Source organism: Bison bison, unplaced genomic scaffold (genome assembly GCF_000754665.1).
Source record: "Bison bison bison isolate TAMUID 2011002044 unplaced genomic scaffold, Bison_UMD1.0 scf7180017864233, whole genome shotgun sequence".
In the NCBI taxonomy this organism is placed as follows: Eukaryota; Metazoa; Chordata; class Mammalia; order Artiodactyla; family Bovidae; genus Bison; species Bison bison.
In genome coordinates, this window is record NW_011494805.1 from 5,567,391 (window position 1) to 5,592,913 (window position 25,523).

General features: G+C 43.3%; 1 protein-coding gene across 1 annotated transcript in view; it reads right to left on the reverse strand.

Moving 5' to 3' along the window:
• Window positions 1-300: 300 nt before the first annotated feature.
• The window catches only part of PSKH2 (protein serine kinase H2), a 38,319-nt gene continuing 13,096 nt past the window's right edge, over window positions 301-25,523 (reverse strand). Inside the window, 11 exon segments of the mRNA XM_010846245.1 lie at window positions 301-441; window positions 7,908-8,072; window positions 9,835-9,967; window positions 9,969-10,074; window positions 10,077-10,125; window positions 18,193-18,298; window positions 18,300-18,461; window positions 18,463-18,494; window positions 18,496-18,719; window positions 18,722-18,811; window positions 18,814-18,848. Coding sequence (XP_010844547.1) covers window positions 301-441; window positions 7,908-8,072; window positions 9,835-9,967; window positions 9,969-10,074; window positions 10,077-10,125; window positions 18,193-18,298; window positions 18,300-18,461; window positions 18,463-18,494; window positions 18,496-18,719; window positions 18,722-18,811; window positions 18,814-18,848 — 1,243 coding nt within the window.

The window sequence follows — 25,523 nt, forward strand, 5'->3', positions numbered from 1 at the left end:
CTGTAATCTGGAGAATAAACAGTAAAATTCCATTTAAAAAAGGAAAAGGAGGAAGCGTCATGTGTCAGATCGAGTCGTGAGCTGAATGAAGATACAGAAGCGTCCACTGTTCTCCTGAGATACTCGTGACTGTGTAAGGGGGGCTCCGCAGACGTACGGGGGCCAGCCAAGAGTCCCTGCTGTTTAGGATCCAAGCGGTGAGACGTGAACCTCCTTCAGCTTTTGTTTTCATGATAACTCAGATGCGTGTCCCGCAGCAGGGTTAGACAGGGCAGCGCACCTGTGCAGACTCACGCCGAGTCAGGCGAGGAGGAAGAGGCCCTCGCCGAGGCTGCGCAGCGCGCCCAGGGCACTGCAGCCGGCAGCGGGTTTCAGAACGGGGAGAGGCCGTGTGACCACAGTCAGAGCCATCAGGGAACAGGGCTGGAAGGTGGCTTTGATCTTCGAAAGATGGCACGAAGACTCTACTTGGAGCTTGGACGTGTTCAGTGGGTCACTGGAGGCCTTTTTTCAAGCATTTTTAGCACCCTGATGCCACAATTAAGATCTGTGTTTCAGAAATACGGAGTGTGTGTGTGTGTGATGCAGAAGACGAATTGAAAGAAAAGAAACCACAGGCAGAGCTTCCAGTGTGGAAGCTACTACGGTAGTGCAGAATTTCGAAAGTAAAAATAAATGGTCCTTATCAAAAAGTCTACAAATAGAAGATGATGGAGACAGGAGAAAAGGGAGCCTTCAGCACTGTTGGTAGCAGTGAAAATTCTTGCAGACACTATGGAGCATAGGATGGAAGTGGCCCAAAAACTAAAAACCATAAGACCCAGCTTTTTCAAGAAAAAGTTTTTAAATAATGTTTTATAGAGAGAGAAGGCTGGAAGAAAATGATGTTAATTAACCAACAAGGTGATATTCTGCCTTCAAAACTATGTAACAATTGTTGTGAATCTTGAGCTTCAACTCTGGCCTCTTTGGTTATAATATCTACCATGTTATCCTGAGGCCAGTGGTGGTCTTTCCCATTTTTAAAGAAGCAATTCTCTTCCTAAGTCTAAACTATTAACTTGAACATTGCAAAGAAATGCCATTTCTCATTGTCCTTCTTTCATTTACTGATGGCTGTGCTGGGTCTCCCTTGCTGTTTGAGAGCTTGTCTCTGCAGGGGCTTGTCTTATTCTGGGGCCCACGGCTCAGTAGCTGCTCCACAGCACGTGGGATCTTCCCGGACCAGGGATCGAACCTGTGTTCAGGGAAGTCCCCCATTTTTCTTCTTGATGAATTAATTCTAGATTAGGCTATTGTCCACAATTATGTACTTTCAGTCTTTCAGGGGAAAATTTGTCAGGAATAGCAAAATTATTTGTGGATTTTATTGGCCTTCCTTCTGAATTTGACTCTGTAAGGTTGCATTCCTGAATTTAAAGCAGAACTCAGAATATTCAATATATTGAAAAGTTAAATCTGAGTGTGCTAATAGTTAGAAATACTCTTTTGATAGCTTAAATGAATGGTCCCCAAACTTTCTTATCTAGTTTTTAATCAGTAAATGTATTTGTGTTTTTATATACTTTAAAATTGTTTGCAGATACTATTGGGTTGGCCCAAAAGTTTGTAATATTACAGAAAAACTCAAAGGAACTTTTGGCCAACCAATATGCTATTGATAGATACTTTATGGAAAATGCAGTGATTTCAAAAGGGTATACTAAAGATAAAATTTTTTAAGAAATTTAAGTTTTATTTATTAACAGTAAAATGTCATTGGTTAAAAAAATTAAATTTTACTTTTATTAAAATATGTATTAACAAGATCATATAGTCAATTATGCTTTATTATTGTTGAAAACCTTGTCTAAGCTTTACAACATTGTAAATAGATGCTTGCTTCTAAATGAAATGTGTTCCTCTACTTGTTTGGATTGGCTATCACAGTTGTGAAAGTTCTCTCATGTACATGTGTACATTCCAACAGAGGTAATATATCAAAGGCTGATTTTCTAAGGTCTGAAACATATTTCAATCTATCAATTACATAAGGGCTTCTGATAAAGTTTTGTTCATAAGGTTTTTTTCCTTCTTGAAGGTTTGACTAAATAGGAATTTTGAGGATCCTTCTGGACTAATTTTTGCCTCTTTTTTTCATTTCCATCCAGCAGCTACAAAGTTTTGGTTTTTTGTTTGTTTTTCTTTATTTAAGACTTTAAAGAAAGCCTATTTTCAGAAACACCCATATCTGGACATAGAAAGCAGTTGCTCCTATGATACTGGTCTTTCATGGAGAATAATTCCCACTAGGGGCAAGCAGGGTCCACTCAGAAGACTTCCGCTCACGGGCACGTCACAGCGGCTTCTGCACACAGTCACACCTCCATAGAGCCAGCTTCCTCCCCGGCTTTCCCTCCGGGCAGTAGTGAGCACGCCTCCCCCAGCTGGTGGAGTCTCCTGCTTTGTTGGGGACCCCAGTGGAGACCAGCCAGCCATTGGAAAAGTACCAGTCCAGGGCCCCTGTCTTGGCAGGAGCCTAGACTAATGAAAACCTCAACCCCAGCTGGGATTCATCACTCACCCTGGGGCGCCTTCCCCACTGCAGAGCGCAGCTTTGCTTCAGACTCGCTCTGATTGGGGAAAGAGAGTCCTTTGGTTTCCTCAGGGACAGCGGGGTGTGTGCAGAGAAGTGACCTGTCCTTGACTCCCTTCCCTTAGGCTTTGTGTTTCTGTTTTGAGCACAGATCTTTCCTAAAAGGCCATAAAATGCTGTCTCCCATACCACTCACCCCTTGTCAGTATCCGGCTTGTCCCTAACCCACACTGAGTAGGAGGCATTTACTGTGGCATAAATGTCCTTAGCACAGAAGTCCTGCAAATGCACAGCACCTAGGACTGCACAGCACTGATCACTCTCAATCCAAAGCCAGCCCTGCCACAGGGCTCTTCTGAAGTTGCTCTGAACTGCGGCCAGAGCTGCCACACCGAGTTAGCACCAGAAGCACTGCCGGAGGCATGAATCTAACTTCAGATGGACCTGATGCAAAGAACTGACTCCTTAGAAAAGACCCTGAGGCTGTGAAGGCAGGAGAAGAAGGGGACGGCAGAGAATGGATGGTTGGATGGCATTACCGACTCAATGGACAGGAGTTTGAGCAAGCTCCGGGAGTTGGTGATGGACAGGGAGGCCTGGCGTGCTGCAGTCCATGGGGTCCCAAAGAGCCGGACAAGACTGAGCAACTGAACTGAACTGAACTGAAGAACAAGCAGAATTCTGCCTCTGGATTCACAGGAGAACCATCCAACGGAACCCCGCAAGCCGACTCCCTGGACGGCCCCTCAGACCCTGAGCAGTGCCCCCTGCTCCAGGCTCTCGCCCAGTTTTCAAATGCTGGAGGTGCTGGCGTTCAAGGGGACCAGAGGCGTGGGCTTCCTAGATGGTGCTAGTGGCAAAGAACCCGCCTGCCAACACAGGAGACATAAGAATCAAGGCTTCAATCCCTGGGTCAAGAAGATCCCCTGGAGGAGGCATGGCCACCCACTCCAGTATTCTTGCCTGGAGAATCCCACGGACAGAGGAGCCTGGCGGGCTACAGTCCATAGGGTCACAAAGAGTTGGCATGCACACACAAAGATGCATGTGGTCAAGTACCCAGCCTAAAAATGACAACCCCTCTCACGCATCTCAAACCTTTGCAGTGATGGCAAGCAAGTGAAACTGGCTTTTCTCTGGTCCTGCTATGGCATGAGGTGGCCAAAACAAAAATGTGCTTGCTCTTTTGCTAAAACAAAGATTTTTTTTCCTTGCCACTGAGAGGAGTTTACCTTCTATCTGTCGCTAGATCATTTATTTTATCAAGAAAACGTGTTAATACCTAGCATGGAATCCTATATAAAATAAAGCCATAGGCTGTCACTTTTTAAAAATGCAGAATAAAATGTTCTGTTGCCACTAGCTAGGTATGATTTCGATAAACAGATGAGACTGCTGTCTGGTATCTATTGGAAAGAAGGGCTAGTGATCTTTTAGAATCAAAGTCGTTGTTTTGGTCAGATGATTCCCAGCTTTTAACTAGCATAAAGTTATTTGTCTACACGGTATGTTAATTTACTCTAGAAATAACTTCTTAAATATTTCTTGAATAAATGCCATAAGGCATAATTAATGATGTATTCTATTTGTTAAGATATATAGAGATATATATTTTAAGTTTTGACCCTGAGGGTCTGTATTGCAGCCCTTGGACTCCTGACTGAGGCTCACAGGCTCTACAGTCCGAGGGCTCAGTAGCTCTTTGGGGTTTCTCGAGTTCCTGTTTGTGGGCTTACTTGCCCCATAGCATATGGGATCTTACTTCCCTGACCAGGGATCGAATCTGAGACCCCTGCCTTGGAAGGCGGATTCTTAACCACTGGACCACCAGGGGAATCCCTAGAAATAGTTTTTTTATGCTCATTTATTTTAGAAGTTCAATTCAATTCAGTTCACTAACTCAGTCATGTCCGACTCTTTGCAACCCCATGAATCACAGCACACCAGGCTTCCCTGTCCATCACTAGCTCCAGGAGTTTACTCAAACTCATGACCATTGAGTCGGTGATGCCATCCAACCATCTCATTCTCTGTCGCCCCTTCTCCCGCCTTCAATCTTTCCCAAGCATCAGGATATTTTCCAATGAATCAGTTCTTCACATCAGGTGGCCAAAGTATTGGAGCTTCAGCTTCAGCATCAGTCCTTCCAATGAATATTCAGAAGTTACACCAAGAAAAAAAAAAAACATTATTTAATAGTAAAGGTTCTGTGAAACTTTGCTGAAATGTTTTCACATCTGCAGTAAGTATTTCGCCATAAACATCTAAAGAGTTTTCAAATATAAAATCACCGCTATCGTTTTGCTGTGGAGCTTCAGTGGTTCTGGATGCCCTTTCCTTGGGGGACTGGGTGCATGCTCAGTCACTAAGTGGAGTCCGACTCTTTGCGACCCCATGGACTGTAGCCCACCAGGCTCCTCTGTCCATGGGATTCCCCAGGCCAGAGTACTGGAGTGGGTGGCCATGCCCTCCTCCAGGGGATCTTCCTGCGTCTCTTGCATTTTCAGGCGGATGCTTTACCACTGAGCCGCCTGGGAAGCCCCTTCGGGCCCTGCAGCAGACACCGGCTCCTGGAGGAAATTGTGCGGCCCCCAAGGCGGTGCCCTCACCCTCCTTCCCTGGGGCAGGTGCCAGACTGGCTGTCGGCCTGCCCCTCTGACAGCCAGCCGGAGCACACACAGCTGACCCTGTGGGACGCCATCCTCCAGGCTCTGTAGCAGCCTGCTGTCACTGCCGTACAGCACAAGCCAAAATCACACTGAGAAGCAATATATTTGCAGTATCACTTGGAAGACATGTGAGATATCCCTTCCTTTTGATTGTCTCACAGTCCCTCTCTCCAGCAACCCAGACAAACATTTGAGCTCGGTACCTGGAGCTTTGGAGCTCCCAGGAACTATCTTCACCAAATCACCCACTGGTTTATATTAAGGGCCATCATGAACAAGAAACTTGTTGAAACTTCTCACTGCATTTACTCTAAAGATGCTGCCAATCGTATTGCACTTGCTAATTACACGGCACATCCTCTGCGGAGATCCCACAAGAAATTTTCTTTTGAGTCCCAGAGTCAGGAATGAATGTGCTCTTTCCAAGCAACTAATTAAAATTAATTTGCTTTAATTTTACAGGGACTGTGAAGCATGTACCTGTTTTCTTCTTTGAACTGACTCCTAGAAAGCTGAGAGTCAAATTTGAAGTTTATCTTTAGCAAATCACCTTCTACAACCTATGGTTTTTAATATTTTTACTTATAAATTTTATGTTATAATTTTACATTTAACTGTTCCCTTTCCCTGAATTGATATACTAGGAAATAGAATGGAATTATGCAATTTTATAGAATTGGGACAAGTCCATAGAACATTGCTTCAAACAAACCCACTAGTTAATAATACTCAGAGCAGCATTTCCTGAAAGACTGGAAGTGGGGCCCCAAGGCCAGGGCCACTGGCAACAGAAAGAGGAAGATGCTTTAGGAAGGCAGATCTAACGGAGGACCCCACGTGTGACCTCAGGGCCACAGACACAGGTGCTGATTTCCATCTGTAGTGGGTTGAATGGTGACCCTAAAACACGAGGCCAAGCAGAACTTCAGAACATGATCTTGTTTGGATTAAGAGTCTTTTAAAATATAATCAAGGTAAAGATCCAGAGATGAGATCATCCTAAATCTCATCTGTAAATCTGGTAAATCTGGTGATGCGTGTCCTTATAAAAGACAGAGAACGAGAGAGAGACACACAGAGAGAGAAGCCGTGTGAGGAGGGAGGCAGAAGCCGGAGGGCGGCCCCAGGCCAAGGAGCGCCAAGCGTCGCCAGCAGCCACCGGCAGCCAGGAAAGCGGCGCGGAGCCGATTCCCCGGAGAACCTCCACGAGGAATCAAACCCGCGGGACCCGGACTTCGGACTCTGGTCTCCAGAGCACATTTCTGTTGCTTTGAGCCTCTCAGTTTGTGGAGCCCTGGGGAATTGATGCGTCATCTCCAGATTCAGATCAATCCATGTTTCAGGTTTCAGAGCCTTTCTCTATGAATTTAACTCTTGGTTAAAGTGCTTTTTTGAAAGTGAAACTTCTTCACTTCAATAAAAAAAAAATTTCAAACACAAATCAGTAATTATTCCACATATCCAGTTGAAGATGTTTTCACTGTAGCTTAAGTGTTTTAACTTTCCAGAAGCTTGTGCACTTAAAGGCTATTCACCATTACATTGTTATATGATGTATTTTAATAAATAATGCTATGATATGCAATAGAATGAAAAAATATAGCTCACATGTGCATGATTTCTATTATTCAGATTATATCAATCAAATATTAAACTCCTTGAAATATAGTTATCAACCTTATATCATGCAAAGTAAATCTTTTTTGACAACCCTTTTTAAAATATGCAAGCAAAGATAATAGTAAACAGTCACATAACCACCAGGAGACAGGGAGAAAGGGTAAGAGAGAAAATATTTAGATAAAAAACTCAGGACAAATAATAATACAAGACAATCTAAATGGATATTAGACAATGATGAAGGAGGAAATTGATATCGTTATTCAGGATAAATCTTTTTTCTCTATTAGAAAAATATAAACGATTTCATAAAAGTAATAAAAGAAGAAATGTAAAAGGAAATATGAGACAACGTATCTTTTATAAAATGAGTTGTGTTCTTTTCACTCAATTCATGTTAACCATGTTCAAGTAAAGATTCAACTGTTTAGAAACTGGTTGACAATACCTTATTTCACCAGAGGATGGCAGGAGAGGGTTAAAACATATGAAAAACAGCTAATTTGTGGTTTTCTCTCAGGAGCTCACAACAAAGTTCCGTGATTTGTAAACCTGTTGAAGTCGTTTTATTCAGGGCTTCCCTGGTGGTTCCATGGTATTAATAACATGCCTGGCATGCCAGGGACGTGGGTTCGATCCCTGGTCCGGGAAGACCCCATGTGCCATGAGACAGCTAAGCTGGCCCCAGTGCCTCAGTGAAGGCCCGGCGCTGCCGTAAATGAATAAATACACATCTATTTTTCAAAGCTAGCATTTCGGAAGATGATACTGCCGGGGTTTTGGTGGGTTGGCTCATCAGTCTGTTTCTCCATGGTGGAGAGAGGAGATGGACATTAGAATACGACCTACAAGCTCCTGCTCACACAAACCAACGGAACAAGGAAGGCAGCCTGTGAAAGAACCATGAATTTCTCAGTGAAAGCGTCAGTCTCTCAGTCGTGTCCAACTCTTTGCCACCCCATGGACTGTTTCAGGGAGACAATCAAAAACAAAGTAAGTTGATTTGTAGGAACTTTACAGAAGCTGGAAAGAAGGGGACTTACCCAAATCACAGCCCTCCATTCAAAATCCTTTATCAGGTCAGGGACAGTGATCGAGGTCCACGAGTAGCCAGCAGGAGAGAGCAGGGTGTTTCTTCTGCTCGTGAAAACCCCCGGTATCCACCCTGCTAGACAGCTCGAGCCCTTCCTGTCACATCCACCCAGTGTCTACAGATGATTAAGAGATTTAGGTCAGTGGGGACTTGTTTTTTCAGCAGGGAAACCCTTGGGACAAGGGCAGGGGGAGACCAGTCCAGCTTCACTTTCAAACAGCGCATGCCTGGTAAATGCAGACTACCAGGCTCTGGGGTTTCCAAAGCAAATAAGGTCTGGTGCCTGCTCTTCAGAATTCGAAAATGTAGGAGACGTGAATCACACAAGCCACGATCCCTCTGGGCCCTTCTATTCTGTGGGTTCTCTCATCAATGGTCCCCAGTCACCGTGGAAACAAACGCTCTGCCCCTGGGGAACCGCGGACCTGGTGTCAAGCTCCTCTCCTGGGCTGCTGCTGCTGCTGCTGCTAAGTCGCTTCAGTCGTGTCCGACTCTGTGCGACCCCATAGACAGCCTCCCACCGGGCTCCTCCGTCCCTGGGATTCTCCAGGCAAGAACACTGGAGTGGGTTGCCATTTCCTTCTCCAATGCATGAAAGGGAAAAGTGAAAGTGAAGTCGCTCAGTCATGTCCGACTCTTAGCGACCTCATGGACTGCAGCCCACCAGGCTCCTCTGTCCATGGGATTTTCCAGGCAAGAGTACTGGAGTGGGGTGCCATTGCCTTCTCCCCTCTCCTGGGCACTGAGCCCTTACTGTCCCCCTCTATCTGGGTGCCCGATCCTTCTGGTCTGGTCCCCACTGACCCAGACCACCTCCCTGGATTCCACGCTCCCTTCTGTTGGTCTTCTCTGGGACTCAACCCATCTTCCAGCCAGCCCTACCTCTTCTAACCCAAAAGCCAGCACCCTGCTTGCCACGGTAGCTGCACCAATGCACGTTTCCACCACCACTGTACAAGAATTCCCTTTTCTCCACACCCTCACAAACACTTGTCTTTTGCTTCGTTAGTAACAGATGTGAGGTGATGTTGTGGTTTTGATTTTCATTTCACTGATGATCAGTGATGTTGAGCTCCTTTTCATGTACTTAATAGCCATCTGTAGAGAGATGTCTATTCAAGTCCTTAACCCATTTTTAAAACTGTGCTAGTTTTCTTATTTTGTTTGTTTTTTAATATTGACCTATAGAAGTCTCTTTTATATTGGAGATGGACCTTTTATCAGATATATGGTTTGAAAATACTCTCTCCTATCTTGTGGGCTGTGCTTTGTTTTGTAGTTTGCTGTGCAGAAGCTTTTTAGTTTGAAGTATTATCACTATTTATTTTTATTCTATTGCCTGCTAAGTTTCCTTATATTCCCCATAATTAACAACTTCAATGAATAGTTGCAGGTTAAATATGAAATTGACAGACACTTGTGACTATCCTGAGTGTTACCCATATACTGGTCTTAACTATAAAGCAATAATTTCAGAACAAGTGCATTTATTCCCCATATCTAACCATGCCTGCTGCATCTCTGATTCAGCATCCCTTCACTTATTTATCCCTTTTGCCTATAATCTCATATTTTATTTAATCCATCATTATTAACAGATTTATCTACTATTTCCTATTATATGAAGGTATGAGTCATCTTTTACAGAAGTATATTTTGGAGAATTATATATTTTTATATGGAACAATTGCAGATAAAAATGTTAAAAATGAAGGTCACCATTATCCAATAATAACCACATGCCCTCAGATCTCTGGAACTTTAGGTACCTTAACCATGATGAAATGACCCCTATTGATCTAATGCTACTTATGAAGTCAATGTATCTGGCTTAAAATGGATAAAGTGAGTTAAAGGGCATCTACTCACTAAAGTACAGATAGCGGTGATTCTTCTGCCCTTAAGCTTCTCTTGCTCCACATATGCCTTGATTTATGATAAGAATATGCCTTCAAAGACTGTGCAGATCCAGGACTCTGTGGATGGGGAGATGCACTCTGATGAGATTCCAGGAAATGACCCTTGAAGCGTCTTCATGGAAGACCCTACAGCCATGGTGATGACCCAGGAACGGTTCCAGGCCTGCCTAGCTGACAAGTGATGATTACCCCCCAAATCACTAGCTTGCATATAAAGTTCTTCACCCAGTGTAAAAAAGCTGGCCAAGGCTGAGAAGAAAAGTAAGCAATTAAAATAGAATAAAATAATAAAACAAACACACATATACACAAACACATATATAGAATTACATTCTTAACTATAAAGATCAAAGCTTATCAAATCCAAATGACTTCTCAAATAAGCCACTCAAAGATCATGTCATCAAATATATAGTGAGCCTAAAACTCCACTTTTGAAAAAGAAACAAAAAACACTCTTTTTAGTGAAAGATAAACATAGCAATTCTCTTTCAACTCTCTAACGAATGAGAGTTCTTTTCCAACCTGTCCAGTGTGCTGCCATCAGCAATGAAAGTTCCCACACCCTTTCACACGAGCAGGACAAGGTGAAGCAGCCGTCGCTGGTGAACTCCACCAGCAAATGTTAGGTGAGCATTTATCCCATTGTGGTCATGTCACAGAGTCCCTGTGACTCCAAGAATGAGTTAGAGTGGAAAGTGGAATGAACATCATCGAATTTTGAAAGCTCACTGTGTGGAGAAAAGGGAGCCCTCTGAAAGTGTTGTTGGGAATGAAAACTGATAGAGCCAATGTGGAGAACAGAAAGGAGATTCCTTCAAAAACTAGGAATAAATCTACCATACGATCCAGCTATCCCACTGCTAGGTATGTACCCTGAGACAGCCACAATTCTAAGAGACACACGCTCCCCAGTGTTTACGGCAGCACTGTTTACCATAGCCAGGACGTGGAAGCAACCTAGATATCCGTCTACAGATGAATGGATAAAGAAGATATGGTGCATCTATACCGTGAAATATTACCCAGCCATGAAAAAAGATTGAACTTGAGTCCGTTCCAGTGAGGTGGATGAACCTAGAGCCTATTACACAGAGTGAAGTTAAGTCAGAAAAAGAAAATTATTGTACATTAATGCATATATATGGTGGAGCAGGAAATGGCAACCCACTCCAGTATTCTTGCCTGGAGAATCCTGTGGACAGAGGAGCCTGGCGGGCCATGGTCCCTAGGGTTGCAGAGAGTTGGACGCGACTGAAGCGACTAAGCACACACACACGCATACATATGGAATCTAGAAATATGGTGTTGATAAAACTATTTACTTGCAGGGAAGGAGTAGAGATGAAGATGTAAGGAACGGACTTGTGGACACTGGGAGAGGGAGAGAGTGGGAGAATTCAAAAAGGGAGAAAGCAGCATCGACACGTAGACACAACCATTCGGAAAACGGACAGCCGGTGGGAAGTGCTGTGCAACACAGGGAGCCCAGCCTGGCGCTCTCTGAGGACCCGGGGGGTGGCAGGAGTGGAGGAAAATGCAGGGGGGAGGTGATATATGTCTAATTACGGCTGATTTGCACTGTTACATGGCAGAAACCAACACACCATTATCAAGCAATTCTCCTCCAATTAAAAAATAAATTAAAAAAATTAAAACAAAGCAACAACAGCAACAAGAAGAGAGCTTGCTCTGGACTTACTACGCCTACATCTCCAGTATGGAGAGAGAAGGGGGCTTCAGGGGAGAACCCACCACAGTGCATTTCCTCTGAGCCCAGAAGGCCTCACTGCGCCAGTTGGCTGCCTGCAAGTGCAATTCCGCCTGTAGCAGAGATACGACATGTGCATTCAGCTATTTAAGGTTTCAGGGACATATTCTGGCAAAGTCTACAGCTTTTGCACTTCAGTGCAATGGCAGAAAACCACAGTGACTTTTCTGAGAACAGGGACAAAAGGGCAGTTGTTTTTTCTCAAACTCCTTTTCTGTGTTACCTACCAATGAGCATGTATCTAGGAAAAAAAAAAAAAAACACTGCAATTTTGTATCCCTCCTCATCTACAAAGCAGAGAGATTGAGAAAACTGCCCGTATATTTGCTATATCTCAAACAACAATTTCTAGTTGGTGTGTATTTTTTAAAAATTTTAAATCTCAAGATAAATAAGGGAATCCCTACAAACTATTGTCTTTGTTCTTGTGGGGGAAAAAAAAATCAAATTCCATACATAAACATTACATCCTCCAATCTCTTAGCATTCTGAAGATTTGGATCAAAGAAACCAGTAAAGGAATTATTTTTCTTTTTTCCCCCCTCAGTTTATTTAGATAGATGACCTATGAGAAATATTTTTCCCCAAAATAAAATTCTCAAAATAAATGAATGTGTTTGCCAAATACTCAAACACAGGGAAAATCAAACACAAACCTTGCAAGTCTAGACCAAGCGTGTCGGTGGCTGACTCATGATGCCACGTCCTCCGATTCTGACTAGACATGTATTTGGTCCTGGATCCATACATATTTATCTGGGTTCAAGGCTACTTAAAGTTAAACCATTTGTCTTCAGTGGAACATTATAATAAGACATGCTACTGAAAGCTGGAAAGAATACAAAATATGTGCAATGAGATTTATGGAGAGCTCATTAAGATGACCAAATGAATATACACTGAAAATGCAGAAAATAAGGTAACTGGTGTCCTGGACAAAAATCTTCAGACAAACCTCATTATTCAAACACAGGTTACAAATTACAGAATCCCTGAGCCATAAAGAACAGCTGGAGAGTATATAGAAGATGATTTCATGTTGCATATTAGAAAACAACAAGTAAAATGAAAAAAATGTCAGAATGTCTACTATATTTTTATCTTCTTAATCTAAATTTTATTTTTGCCTATGTTTCATAAAGAACAAAACAGATTAATATACATACATGTATATATTCTAGAAATGCATAAAAACAGCATGCATGCTCAAACTTCTTGAATAGTATAATGTGACACAAAATGATCAGTTCATGGGATCACAGGTTTAATAAGATTCCTCCTCTGGACCGCTGTCACCTGGTGAGGTCATTCAGCCCCATGAGCAGCTTTCACACCCACGTGACGGCCACTGAGGCTGACTGCATCATTTCTCTTCCGAGAGTTGGCCATGTCCACTCTTCGGACTGAAAATTCCCATCTGGCGTTTCTCCTCAGCCTCAGGAAGACAGTGCCATCAACTGGCCTGGCAACCCGCTATAACACGGAGAGAGCTGGGGACTGAGGTCAGTGGGTCTGGATGAGAGAGGCTGAGCAGCTACAGTCAACTCTGAACTGCAAGGTCTCGGTTTCTGCACCAGAAAAGTGGGGATCACCAACTCTCTTTCATAAGATTGCCTTTAGGGGAGGCACTCCACTTCAGTACTCTTGCCTAGGAAATCCCGTGGATGGAGGAGCCTGGTAGGCTGTAGTCTGTGGGGTTGCAAAGAGTCGGACACAACTGAGCGACTTCATTTTCACTTTTCACTTTCCTGCATTGGAGAAGGAAATGGCAACCCACTCCAGTGTTCTTGCCTGGAGAATCCCAGGGACAGGGGAGCCTGGTGGGCTGTCGTCTATGGGGTCGCACAGAGTCAGACACGACTGAAGCGACTTAGCAGCAGCAGCAGCAACCTGGGGGTCCAGTGGTTAAGAATCCACCTTGCAATGCAGGAGATGCAGGTTCGATCCCTGGTCTGGGAACTAAGATCCCACCTGCCACAGAGCAACTAAGCCCACACACCACAACTACTGAGCCTGAGAGCTCTGGAGCCCGTGTGCCCCCACGAGAGAGTCTGTGCATTGCAGAGAAACATCTCACGTGATGCAGGGAAGATCTCACGTGCCACGACTGAGACCCGACACAGACAAATGCATAAGAAACATCGAAAAAGAAAATATATAATATAAATCAAAGAAAAGATTTTCTGTTAGGACCAAAGTAATAAAGTATGTGAAAAATGATTTTTGAAGTACAAAATATTACCTAGATTGCTGTTGCTCTTGTTCTGGTTACTATTGAATCACCATGTGACTCTTTTATAGATACATTTCACCAACAACATTTAGAGGAGTAGAAGATGAAAATCATCCAAAAGTTCTCAGACCTATTCCACTTACTATTACTGTGACAAATATATGCCATCAAAACTAAAAATAAAAACACCATCCTGTGTGAAGAGGCAATGAACCATGTGAAGACAAAGACAGCCCCTTGCTTTCATCCAAGGCATCCAGTTAGTTACAAGCACATTGTAATATTCATGAACAGTGTGGGCCTTTTCCTCCTTTCTTGTCCCTTTCCTCATCTGTGCCTATTTCTCTGTCCTCTGTGATAGAAACTAGCTAAACTGTACAAAACAACAACAAAGAAGGCAGAAAACTGAAACTCAGTATTAGAAATCGCACTATTAGCTTTGGAGAAATAAAAGAAATTGAGAGCAATGGGAAAGATTCCTGGGAAAGATTGAGGGCAGGAGAAGAAGGGGGCGACAGAGGATGAGATGGTTGGATGGCATCACCGACTCAATAGACGGGAGTTTCAGCAAACTCCGGGAACCGGTGAAGAACAGGGAGGCCTGGCGTGCTGCAGTCCATGGGGTCGCAAAGAGTCAGACACGACTGAGTGACTGGACTGAACTGAAGAGGCTCTTGACATTAGAGAAAGGATGCTTTCAGCTCTTCACTTATATAGAAAGCACTGAAGCTAAAAGGGTCGGGTAGGGCTTCCCTGATGGCTCAGTGGTAAAGGATCTGCCTGCCTGTGCAGGAGATACAGATTCTGAATCTGGGAAGAGCCCACGTGCCATGGAGCAACTAGGCCTGTAGGTCACAACTGCTGAGCCTGCGCTCTAGAGCCCGGGAGCTGCACCTACTGAGCTCATGCACTGTGGGTCCTGAAACCCAAGCGCCCTGAAGCCTGTACTCTGCAATGAGAGAAGCTGCTGAAGTGAGGAGCCCATGTGCTGCAAGTAGAGAAAAGCCTGTGCAGCAGCAGAGACTCAGCACAGCCAAAAAATAAATGTAAAAATTAAATTATTTTTGAAAAAGGATCAATCCAAGAAGATATAACAATTATACACATTTATGCACCCAACATAGGAACCCCTGAATACATAAAGCAAATGCTAAGAACCGTAAAAGAAGAAATTGGCAGTAACACAACAGTAGTGTTCGACTCTGATAGCAGGCTGACACCAACTGAAGGGTCATCTAGACAGAAGATAAACAAGGAGACACAATCTTTAAATAACATAATAGACCGGATAAGTTTGATTGATATTTATAGGACATTCCACCCACAAGCAACAGAATAAACTTTCGTCTCAATTCTTCAGGATAGACCACGTTTTGGGTCACAAATCAAGCCTTGGAAAATCTAAGAAAATTGAAGTTGTATCAAGCATCTTTTCTGACCACAATGCTATGAAATTAGAAATCAATTACAGTAAAGCAATCTTTAAAAAACACAAATACATGGAAACTAGACAGTGTGTAGCTAAATAACCAGGTGATTCCTGCAGAAATTAAAGAACTAAAGAAACAGAAATATCTAGAAACAAATGCCAATGAAAACATGATGACCCAAAATCTATGGGATGCAAAAGCAGTTCTAAGAGGGAAGTTTAGATCAATTCAATCTCACCTCAAGAAACAAGAAAAATCTCAAGTAAACAATCCAAACTTACATCTAAAGCAACCAGAGAAAGAAGAACAAAGAAAACCCAAAGTCAGTGGAAAGAACGAAATCATAAAGGTCAGAGCAGAAATAAATGAAATGGAAATGAAGAAAGCAATATCAAAGATCGGTAAAAGTTAGTTTTTTGAGATGATAAACAAAATTGATAAACTTTAGCCAGACTCTTCAAGAAGAAAGGGAGAGAACTCAATAAAATGGGCAATGAGAAAGGAGAAATGATAACCGACACCATGGAAATACGAAGGACCACCAGCGACTGCTATAGCAACTACATGCCAATAAAGCTGACAACCTGAAAGAAACGGACAAGTTCTTGGAAAGGTACAGTCTTCTAAGACTGAACCAGAAAGAATTAGAAAATATAGACACATAGATCACAAGCACTGAAATTGAAACTGTCATTTAAAATCTTCCAACAAAAAAGTCCAGGACCAGATGGCTTCACAGGTGAATTCTATCAAACATTTAGAGAAGAGATAGTACCTACCATGCTCAAAATCTTCCAAAAATTGCAGAAGGAAGAACACTCTCAAATTTTTTCTGAGGCAATCATCACCCTGATACCAAATACAGATAAAGATGCCACAAAAAATGAAAATTACAGGCCAGTATCACCGATGAACATAAACACAAAAATCCTCAAGAAGATACTAGCAAACAAAATCCAAGAACATATTTAAAGGGTCATACAATGTGATCAAGTGGAATTTACCACAAGAATGCAAGGATTCTTCAATATATGTAAAGTAATCAAAGGGATTCTTCAATATATGTAAAGTAATCAAAGGGATTCTCAAGAGTCTTCTTCAGTATCACAGTTCAAAAGCAACAATTCTTTGGCTCTCAGCCTTCTTTATGGTCCAACTTTCACATCCATACATGACTACTGGAAAAGCCGTAGATTTGACTACATGGACGTTTGTCAGCAAAATGATGTCTCTGATTTTTAATACAATGTCTAGGTTTGCCATAGCTTTCCTTCTAAGGAGCAAGTGTCTTTTAATTTCATGGCTGCAGTCTCTGTTCTAGATGTATCTTTCAAACTACTTTTCAAGAAATCTGTAAAAAAAAAAAAAAAGAAAAGAAATCTGTAACTATTCTTCCCCTACCAACAGTGGATAAGAGGGCTATTCTCTTAGCACTCTTAGCAACAATGAGTAAAATTGAGCATTTTTAAAAATTTTTTATCAATTTGAAAGACAAAGAAAAGATACGGTTGTCTTCATTTGCATTTCTTTGGGCATTACTGAAGCTAGACGTTTTTTTAAAGCTTCTCATGATTTGTGTTGTCTGTGAATTCTTCCTATCCTTTCCCACCTCCCTGTGTAAATCTCAGTTCTCAATTACCAATTTGTATAGAAACAAATACATGTACAATAAGACATTAAATCTGCAAGAGGATAGAAAATATTATTTTTCAATTTGTTATTTAACTTTTAATTGTGCTTAAGATGTTATACATATAGATGTTACACTTTAAGTACATACGATCAAGCTATCAATACTTTTCCGTAAGAGGAAAAAAAAATCCCTTTCATCATTAAAAGTCAAATAAATTTGGTCACTTGCTCAATAAGAAGTAAATTTCCTGTTTTGTCAGGCTTCCCACATGGGGCATTGGCAACCTTCCTTCCCTAAACAAAACAACGAAAAGTTAACACATTCCTAAGCACTGGGAGTTCCAAGTTTAAACAATGGATAAATATTTTACACAAACTATAAGGTTAAATATTTGAGAAAACACTGCATCTCACAGAGGGCCTGGATCCTCTAGAATCAAGGCAGAAAATGTCTCCCCAAACACCCAAGCATCACTGTGAGCCTCTGGGTACACATTCATCTACACAGGGGCTCAGGCTCTGCATGAAGACTGAAGACGTGGCAAACTCACTTACCTACTTAATTGTCAACGTTATGTGCTAGCCACAGACAGCTCAGTCGTTGAGGCCCTCTGCTACCTTGAGACATGGCTGTCAATCAGGGGTGATTTTTGCCCCAGAGGGGCCATTTAAGAATGTCTGAGGACAATTTTAATTGTCACAACTCTGGGAAGGTGTGTATCTAGTCTAGCTACTAGACGCCAGTATCTGGCAGGCTCTGCTAGTGGTGTGTCTCCTGGTACCTGGTTGGTAGTCTTAGCATCCTACTGCACCCAGGACAGCCATACCCCACACCTCTCCCCACCCGCTCCAGTAAAGAACCATCCCCCTGAAAACACCAATAGTGTTGAAATTGAGAAACTCTGTTCAACTGCCTGCCAGTGCAGGGGACACCGGTTCAAACCCTGCCTCGGGAAGATCCCGCAGGCCGCGGGGTAGCGAAGCCTATGCAGCACAGCCACTGAGCCCGAGCTCTGGAGCCCACAAGTCACGACGGCTGAGCCCGCACGCCGCAGCCACTGAAACCCACGCACCAGAGCCTGTGCTCTGCAACACGAGCAGCCACCTCAGTAAGAAGCCTGCGCACGGCAACCAGAGAAAGCCCGCATGCAGCAACAAAGACCCCGGACAACCCCAAATAAAACCTATTCATTTATTTAAAAAGAACATCTATTCAAGACCAAGTCAATAGGAGGAAACTGAGCTCTTACCTCTCCTGTATAACTATCTTTGCCTTTCAGAATCTTCCTGTAAAGTCTCACATGGCTTTCATCGTCAAAAGACAGGGATCTGCCAAGTAACACATATTCGATTAGTCCACGTGTCAACTGTGCTGGTATAGGATTTTCTCAGCAAAACTTTGGGAGCTATGTCCTCTGGGGTCCCACAGAGCATCCTCACTGTCCAGTCACCCCCTTTGTTCCTAGAGTGTGCCAAATCAAAGTCTGTGATTAAAATGTTTGAGTCTACTCCTGGATGATCGCGTAAGTTTTTCAGGCTTTAGGTCCCTGTTGAGTTATTCTCAATGCATGCACATACCTCCTGCCATCAGCAACCACGTGGGGCATTCTGACAGCATCTTGCTCTGTAAAGGATCCCTGAGAGATGAGTTGATCAAAGAACTCCCTTTCTGGACCCAACCCCACCACCATGTAAACTCGATCTCGGGCCCCAAAGATCTCCAGGAGCTGGATGATGGAACAGTGACTAACCCCCCATAGGACGGGCGGCTCAGACTACACACCTCTCTGCCTTCTCTCATTCTGGTTTCCATCACTTGTATTGCAAAAGGTTTCTTGGTGGTCTTCAGCTCCACCCTGACCACCTCCTGAAACTGTCGGTCCCAGTAAAAGTCTTGATATCATATCTGTTGGAAGAAAAGTCAAATAAATCTGCTATCCTCTCAAGTGATGATTTTCAAAATGATTTAATTCGATGTTTTATGTCAGTTTTTCTAGCTTTACATTCCCTCATCCAGTTTACTTACTTGTGTTCATTATTTTTAAAAATCCCCCCAAATCCTCTTTTGAAATGGAGGCAAGGGATAAAAAGTAATTAGTTGGTAGAAAGACAAACAATCTTAATAACAATAACTACCATTAATTATGCATTTATTATGTGCTAGGATCTTTTTTTAAATTTTATCCAATAAAATTCCTGCTGGGTGATATTAAAAAGTTAAGTGATTTCCCAAGGCTATACAGTTGCAATAGATGGAACTTAAATCTAATTCCTTCAAATGTATTGCTCCAAATTTTCCTTGAAGAATTTTGGGACCTCCATCTAGCATTTTCTCTCCTCCCTACAACTCTTTATGTTTATCATTCTGCAACAGCAACCACCTAAACCAGGTGGAGAAAATAAAAAAGAAACTTAGTCCTAGTTATAACTTCTCCAAAGAGGGAGGAAACGGTATCAGGAGGCAGGGCACAAGCAGTAGGCTTCCTCAGGTTGCTTGACTGCGAGCTCTCAGTCCCAGCAACGTCTCGTATTTCACTCAAGTTCTCGCCCAGAGATGCTCCTTCACAGATGACCACTGAGAAAGTCAACGTAGCTGTGCTATTGAAAGGGCAGCTTTCAGAAGATGGGTGGGGTGGTATCAGGACCACCCTGCGGCCAGCAGCTCTCATCGTTTTCCCGACGACTCCCCTGCGCTTGCAATATTTAAGGAGCCAACAGAATCTGTGTGTCAGTAACGTGTAAAGTAGTCATCTCTCAGAAAGACCAGGAAGTCAAGTGGATTTCAAAGGCTAGGGCTCTTCACCTTGAGTTATCTTTGTTGATGTCTATGTAAATTTAAGAATCCTATCAGAATTTAATCTTCTGTCTTTATTTAAGAAATGTTGAGAAAGCGCTTGATTTAGAATCAAGATTTTACAGCTGGAGAGAATACTAGAGAATGATTTCATCCAATCTCTCATTTTAGCAATGAGGCCATTTGAAAATCGGGCTAGCTGATTGGTTAAGCTGTGGAGTGAGGACTAGAACCCAGGTGTCTGTACCTGCATCATAATTCGCTGCTTTCCTCACTTTATTGCAATTTCTCCCAAGTAAGGATTTCAACAAACGAAATGTACTCAAGGAGGGTGCAGGGAAAAGATAATTTTTTTAGATGCATACTCAATACCAAAGATTCAAATGCAGATATCAACCTGGACTTTAAATAATCTTATTTCTTTTTGTTGAATTTATTCTTCCTCTAATTTCTTTTTGGTTTGATCCACTTACTTAGTCCTTGTATTCCTGTGCTTGCTGAATAAAAATGGCCTTTGGCTGTACCAGCTTACAGGAAATAGCTTTGTTCTATACAGTGCATTTAATTTTCTGGCCAATTACCTTATCAAAACAGATAGCAATTTAGCAATCTTAAATGGATTCTGCCCCTTCTCTTGCCAACTCTGTTATTTTTATTCGCATGCATTCCCAGTGTGATTTTGAAGATAATCACAGGCATTTCAAATTCTGTTGGTTTGCAGATGAACACATTACCTCTAAAGTGGATGAAAGCATTTTGCAAATACTAATTTATCACTCTGCCCTCAAAACTGCAGGAAAATTCATTTGCTCATGGGATTAATCATCAGCTATCAGAAATTACCATTTCTGAGGAACCACACTCTTACTCAAATAAAAGAAGCTTTACTCAACACTGTTACAGGCTTTTATATACCAACAATTTGAGGGAAAAAAAAAAAATGCTAGCAATTTGGCATTGGAAGAAACAGCAAGCTTTAAGCCAAAATTTAGAGTTGTGGAAATAAATGGTTTTAGAAAACAAACGTCCTATAACAAGCTGGAAGCTGTGGCCTTGCTTGTGAGTGGCTGATGGCCATGGATGGTGGCCTTGCTCATGAGCTGCTGATGGCCATGGATGGTGACTATTTTTATGACTCGTGTAGCTGTATCTTGTGTAGCGCCTGGCACAGAAGGGACAGCAATAAATGTTGAATGAAGAGACCCAGTCACTGAATGCTTATTTCCAATTATTACTTGTAATTTGAAAACATTGAGAATGGAATCAGGCGTGGGAGAATCCATCTACAAGGCCAGCCCATCTGCTCCACTCCCACCCTCCATCCCCAGCCTCCCACAAAACAGCCCCAAAGGTAGTTTTGTGGGTCATCATCTCAGAGATTACAGGAAACAAATTATTACTTTGACCTCAGCTGCCACAAACTGGGAATTTTCTGAACATGATTTTAAAAAAAAATGGAAAAGACAATAATACCTATTTGACAGAAACAATTGTAATGAATTCCCAAGAAGAAAGTGAATATAGTCAGACTTAAATTCTATCATCTATCTCTCCCTGTAGGCTCACAAGAGAGAGGAAAGACAATTGTTTTCTAGACCTAATTCTGCCACCAACTTGGACAAGTCACTTAATCTTCTGGGGCTCAACTCCTCGCTGGTTAAAGAAGAGCCTTGACTTAGTCTCTAAAGTCCTTCGAGTATTGAGATCCTCACCTTCTACGACACTTTCATACTGTAAGGAGCTGAGTTACAAGGGTAGATAAAGACTATACCAGAGCCTCCTGGCTACAGATGACCAGATATGCCACCCAACCGTTTCAGGCTTGACAAGATCCCACGTCCCTTCTAATTCAAGTTCAGCTGCATCAGCCAACTCTGTTCCTCTCTAAGCTTAGCGGATACTGGACTAATCATCAAGTCATCTTTGTGCCAGAACTTCCCATGGAGAGCAGGAAAAGGCTCTGCATAGAATCTGGTCAGAACACTGTGAAGAAGCAAGCAAATAACCCCCGGGGCTAGACTCCAGCTGGGCCGTCCACATCTGTGTTCCTCCAAACGCTGCAGAATGGAGAGGATTCCGTGATGACTATCTTCCGCTCGGCCAACCTGGGGCACTCTGACCAAATTCCTTCTCAGGCCAACCAACTGGCTGGCCTTCCTTGCTCATTACTTACATATCAGTTAGATCTTATGTCTACCTTCAGTTCAGTTCAGTCGCTCAGTCAAGTCCAACTCTTTGTGACCCCATGGAATGCAGCACACCAGGCCTCCCTATCCATCACCAACTCCCGGAGCTTACTCAAACTCATGCCCATTGAGTCGATGATGCCATCCAGCCATCTCATCCTCTGTCTCTGGCATCCCCTTCTCCTTCCGCCCTCAATCTTTCCCAGCATCAGGGCCCTTTCCAATGAGTCAGCTCTTTGCATTAGGTGGCCAAAGTATTGGAGTTTCAGCTTCAACATCAGTCTTGCCAATGAACACTCAGGACTGATTCCCTTCACCTTAAGAAGACAATAATATCACATGAAGATGTGCACCATCATTTACGTATATTACCTAATAGACCTCACAACATTCTAATGTTGTTGTTGTTCAGTGACCCAGTCATGTCTGACTCTTTGTGTCCCCATGGGCTGCAGCACACCAGGCCTCCCTGACCCTCACCATCTCCCGGATCTTGCCCAAGTTCATGTCCATTGCATCAGTGATGCCATCCAGCCATCTCATCCTCTGATGCCCCCTTCTTATGCCCTCAATCTTTCCCAGCATCAGGGACTTCTCCAATGAGTCAGCTGTTCACATCAGATGACCAAAATACTGGAGCTTCAGCTTTAGAATCAGTCCTTCAAACAAGTATTCAGAGCTGATTTCCATTAAGATTGACTGGTTTGATGTCTTTGCTGTTCAAGGATCCTTCACACACCCCAGCCCCAGTGTATCCAAAGCATGGTCCTCCTCGCTGCCACTGCAGATGGTGATGCAGCCACGAAATTAAAAGACGCTTGCTCCTTGGAAGAAAAGCTATGCCCAACCTAGACAGCATATTAAAAAGCAGAGACATTACTTTGCCAACAAAGGTCCATCTAGTCAAAGCTATGGTTTTTCCAGTAGTCATGTATGGATGTGAGAGTTTGACTATAAAGAAAGCTGAGTGCTGAACAATGGATGCTTTTGAACTGTGGTGTTGGAGAAGACTCTTGAGAGTCCCTTGGACTGTAAGGAGATCAAACCAATCAATCCTAAAGGAAATCAGTCCTGAAAATTCATTGGAAGGACTATTCATTCATTGATGCTGAAACTGAAGCTCCAATACTTTGACCACCTGACTCATTAGAAAAGACCCCAATGCTGGGAAAGACTGAAGGCAGGAGGAGAAGGGGATGACAGAGGATGAGATGGTTGGATGGCATCACTGACTCAACTCAACAGACATGAGTTTGAGCAAGCTCCAGGAGGTGGTGAAGGACAGGGAAGCCTGGCATGCTGCAGTCCATGGGGACACAAAGAGTCAGACACGGCTGTGCCACTGATCAAAAACACCCCCTCTACCAAATCCCCCTGCACCCCACCCCTATCCGGCGCTGTGTGGATGGGAGACCTTCCTCCTGCCCCTGGACTCTGAGATAAGGGATTCCCTCCCTTTCCTCCTTGTGGTTCCTCCTTCCTTTTAGTCTAGAACTTTCCCTATCCTCTGCCCTCCCTACTCTTTTCAAAGAGACACTGGCTAAAAGAGCAAAGAAGGTTTTATTCCAGATTACTGCAATAGGGGTCAAAATTACTGTACTGGGAAAGAACAGCTGTGGAAATACATGGCAGGAGAGTATGAGGCTGGAGCGAGGTTGTAGGACACTATCAACCGCAGAGGCCATGGGGGAGGGAAACCGGGAGTTAGACTCCGGACTCCTGTAGAGACTGGTTCATAAGGCCAGGATCTTTCTTTCTTTCTTTTTTTTTGTTTCCAGGATCTACTTTTTATTTATTTATTTTAATTGGAGGCTAATTACTTTACAATATTGTGGTGGTTTTTGCCACACATAGACATGAATCAGCCACGGGTGTACATGTGCCCCCCATCCTGAACCCCCTCCCACCTCCTTCCCCGTCGCATCCCTCTGGGTCTTCCCAGTGCGCCGGCTTTGAGTGCTCTGTCTCATCCATCGAACCTGGACCTGCGATCCACTTCACATATAATATACACGTTTCAATGCTCTTTTCTTGATGATAGTATTTCAAAAGAAAGGATGGCCCAAGTCCTGGAGAAAGACATTCTCAGGTTGTAGAACATTTACATCTCAAGGGGTTGAGATTTTGGGGAGGTCAGGGGCCTTTTATCAGAAGACCTTGGGCTCCTGGCTTCCCTTGTGGCTCAGCTGGTAGACAATCCGCCTGCAATGCGGGAGACCTGGGTTCCATCCCTGGGTTGGGAAGATCCCCTGGAGAAGGGAAAGGCTACCCACCCCAGTATTCTGGCCTAGAGAATTCCACAGACTGTATAGTCCATGGGGTCACAGAGAGTTGGACATGACTGAGTGACTTCACTAGGTCTCTGGCAAGTCTAGGGGAATGACAAGGCCTTGGGTCGCCGGTCACCTTTCTCAGCTCCACTCCAGCCCTCCCGCTCCCCCAGCGCTGCACTGCACTTTACCTGGTGAGGCCCCGGGGCTTGAACTTGGTGCAGAAGCAGGCAGCTTGCATCCTGTGCGTGGCCGTGGGTCAGGGTCCTCCGGAGTGGCCTTGGCCTTGACCCTCTGCTGCAACCCAGGGCCAAGGCAGGGAGCAGGGGCCCACTCCACAGGGGGTAGCCACCCACTTACCACCGGAACCGCAAGGGAGGTGGGAAGGAGCACCCGGCCCAGGAGTCCTTGCTGGGAAGAAGGCCTTGCCGACATCAGACTGCCTTGATCCACACTGACCACTTACCCTAATAGACTTAGAGGTGGTAAAAGCAAAGTGGAGGAGAAGGCAGGAGCCTCAGTTTTCTGGTCTGTGAAATGGGGATGTGAACATACGAAGTTATATCTATAAAGTATAGCTTCCCTCTAAAGGACTTTTCCTGTCTCCAAAGCAGAGCTCACTCATATTAAATTGATACTGTCACGCGAGTGTATGTTCCTCAGTTCTTTGTCTCGTCATGATTTGGAATGACAATATGAACTTTAAATACATTATTTTTAAGCTCTAAGAGCTTGTAATATTTAAAGTATGAAACGTCACTGTACTCCTTTGCATTAGCTGTGCACTCTAGTCCACGTCTGGCTCTCTGCCAGCTCCTACAGCCAGAAGAGACATGAGCTACACTCTCCCAGTGATGCATCTGAGACGCAAAAACTCTGGGCAAAACCGGGTGTCTAGAACTAAGCGCAATACACTATGCAAACACCAGGATAAAACCTGTGGGGGGAAATTGTATTAATAATTATGTGGTGGTTTAGTCGCTAAGTCGCATCTGACTCTTGCAACTTCATGGACTGTAGCCAGCCAGGCTCCTGTGTCCATGGGATATCCCAGGCAAGAATACTGCAGTGGGTTGCCATTTCCTTCTCCAGGAGATCTTCCTGACCCAGGGATGGAACCAGGGTCTCCTGCATTGCAGACGGATTCTTTACTGACTGAGCTACGAGTCTCAGATATTAATAGTTACATGAATATTAATTAATAATATAATTGTGCTATAATTGATAATTATTCTATAATATATAATCTTCTGTTTTGTCTATTTCATTCTTACCTTCATAAGTGATTTTATGTGTTTGCATGCATTATAAGTATTTTAATAAATGATATT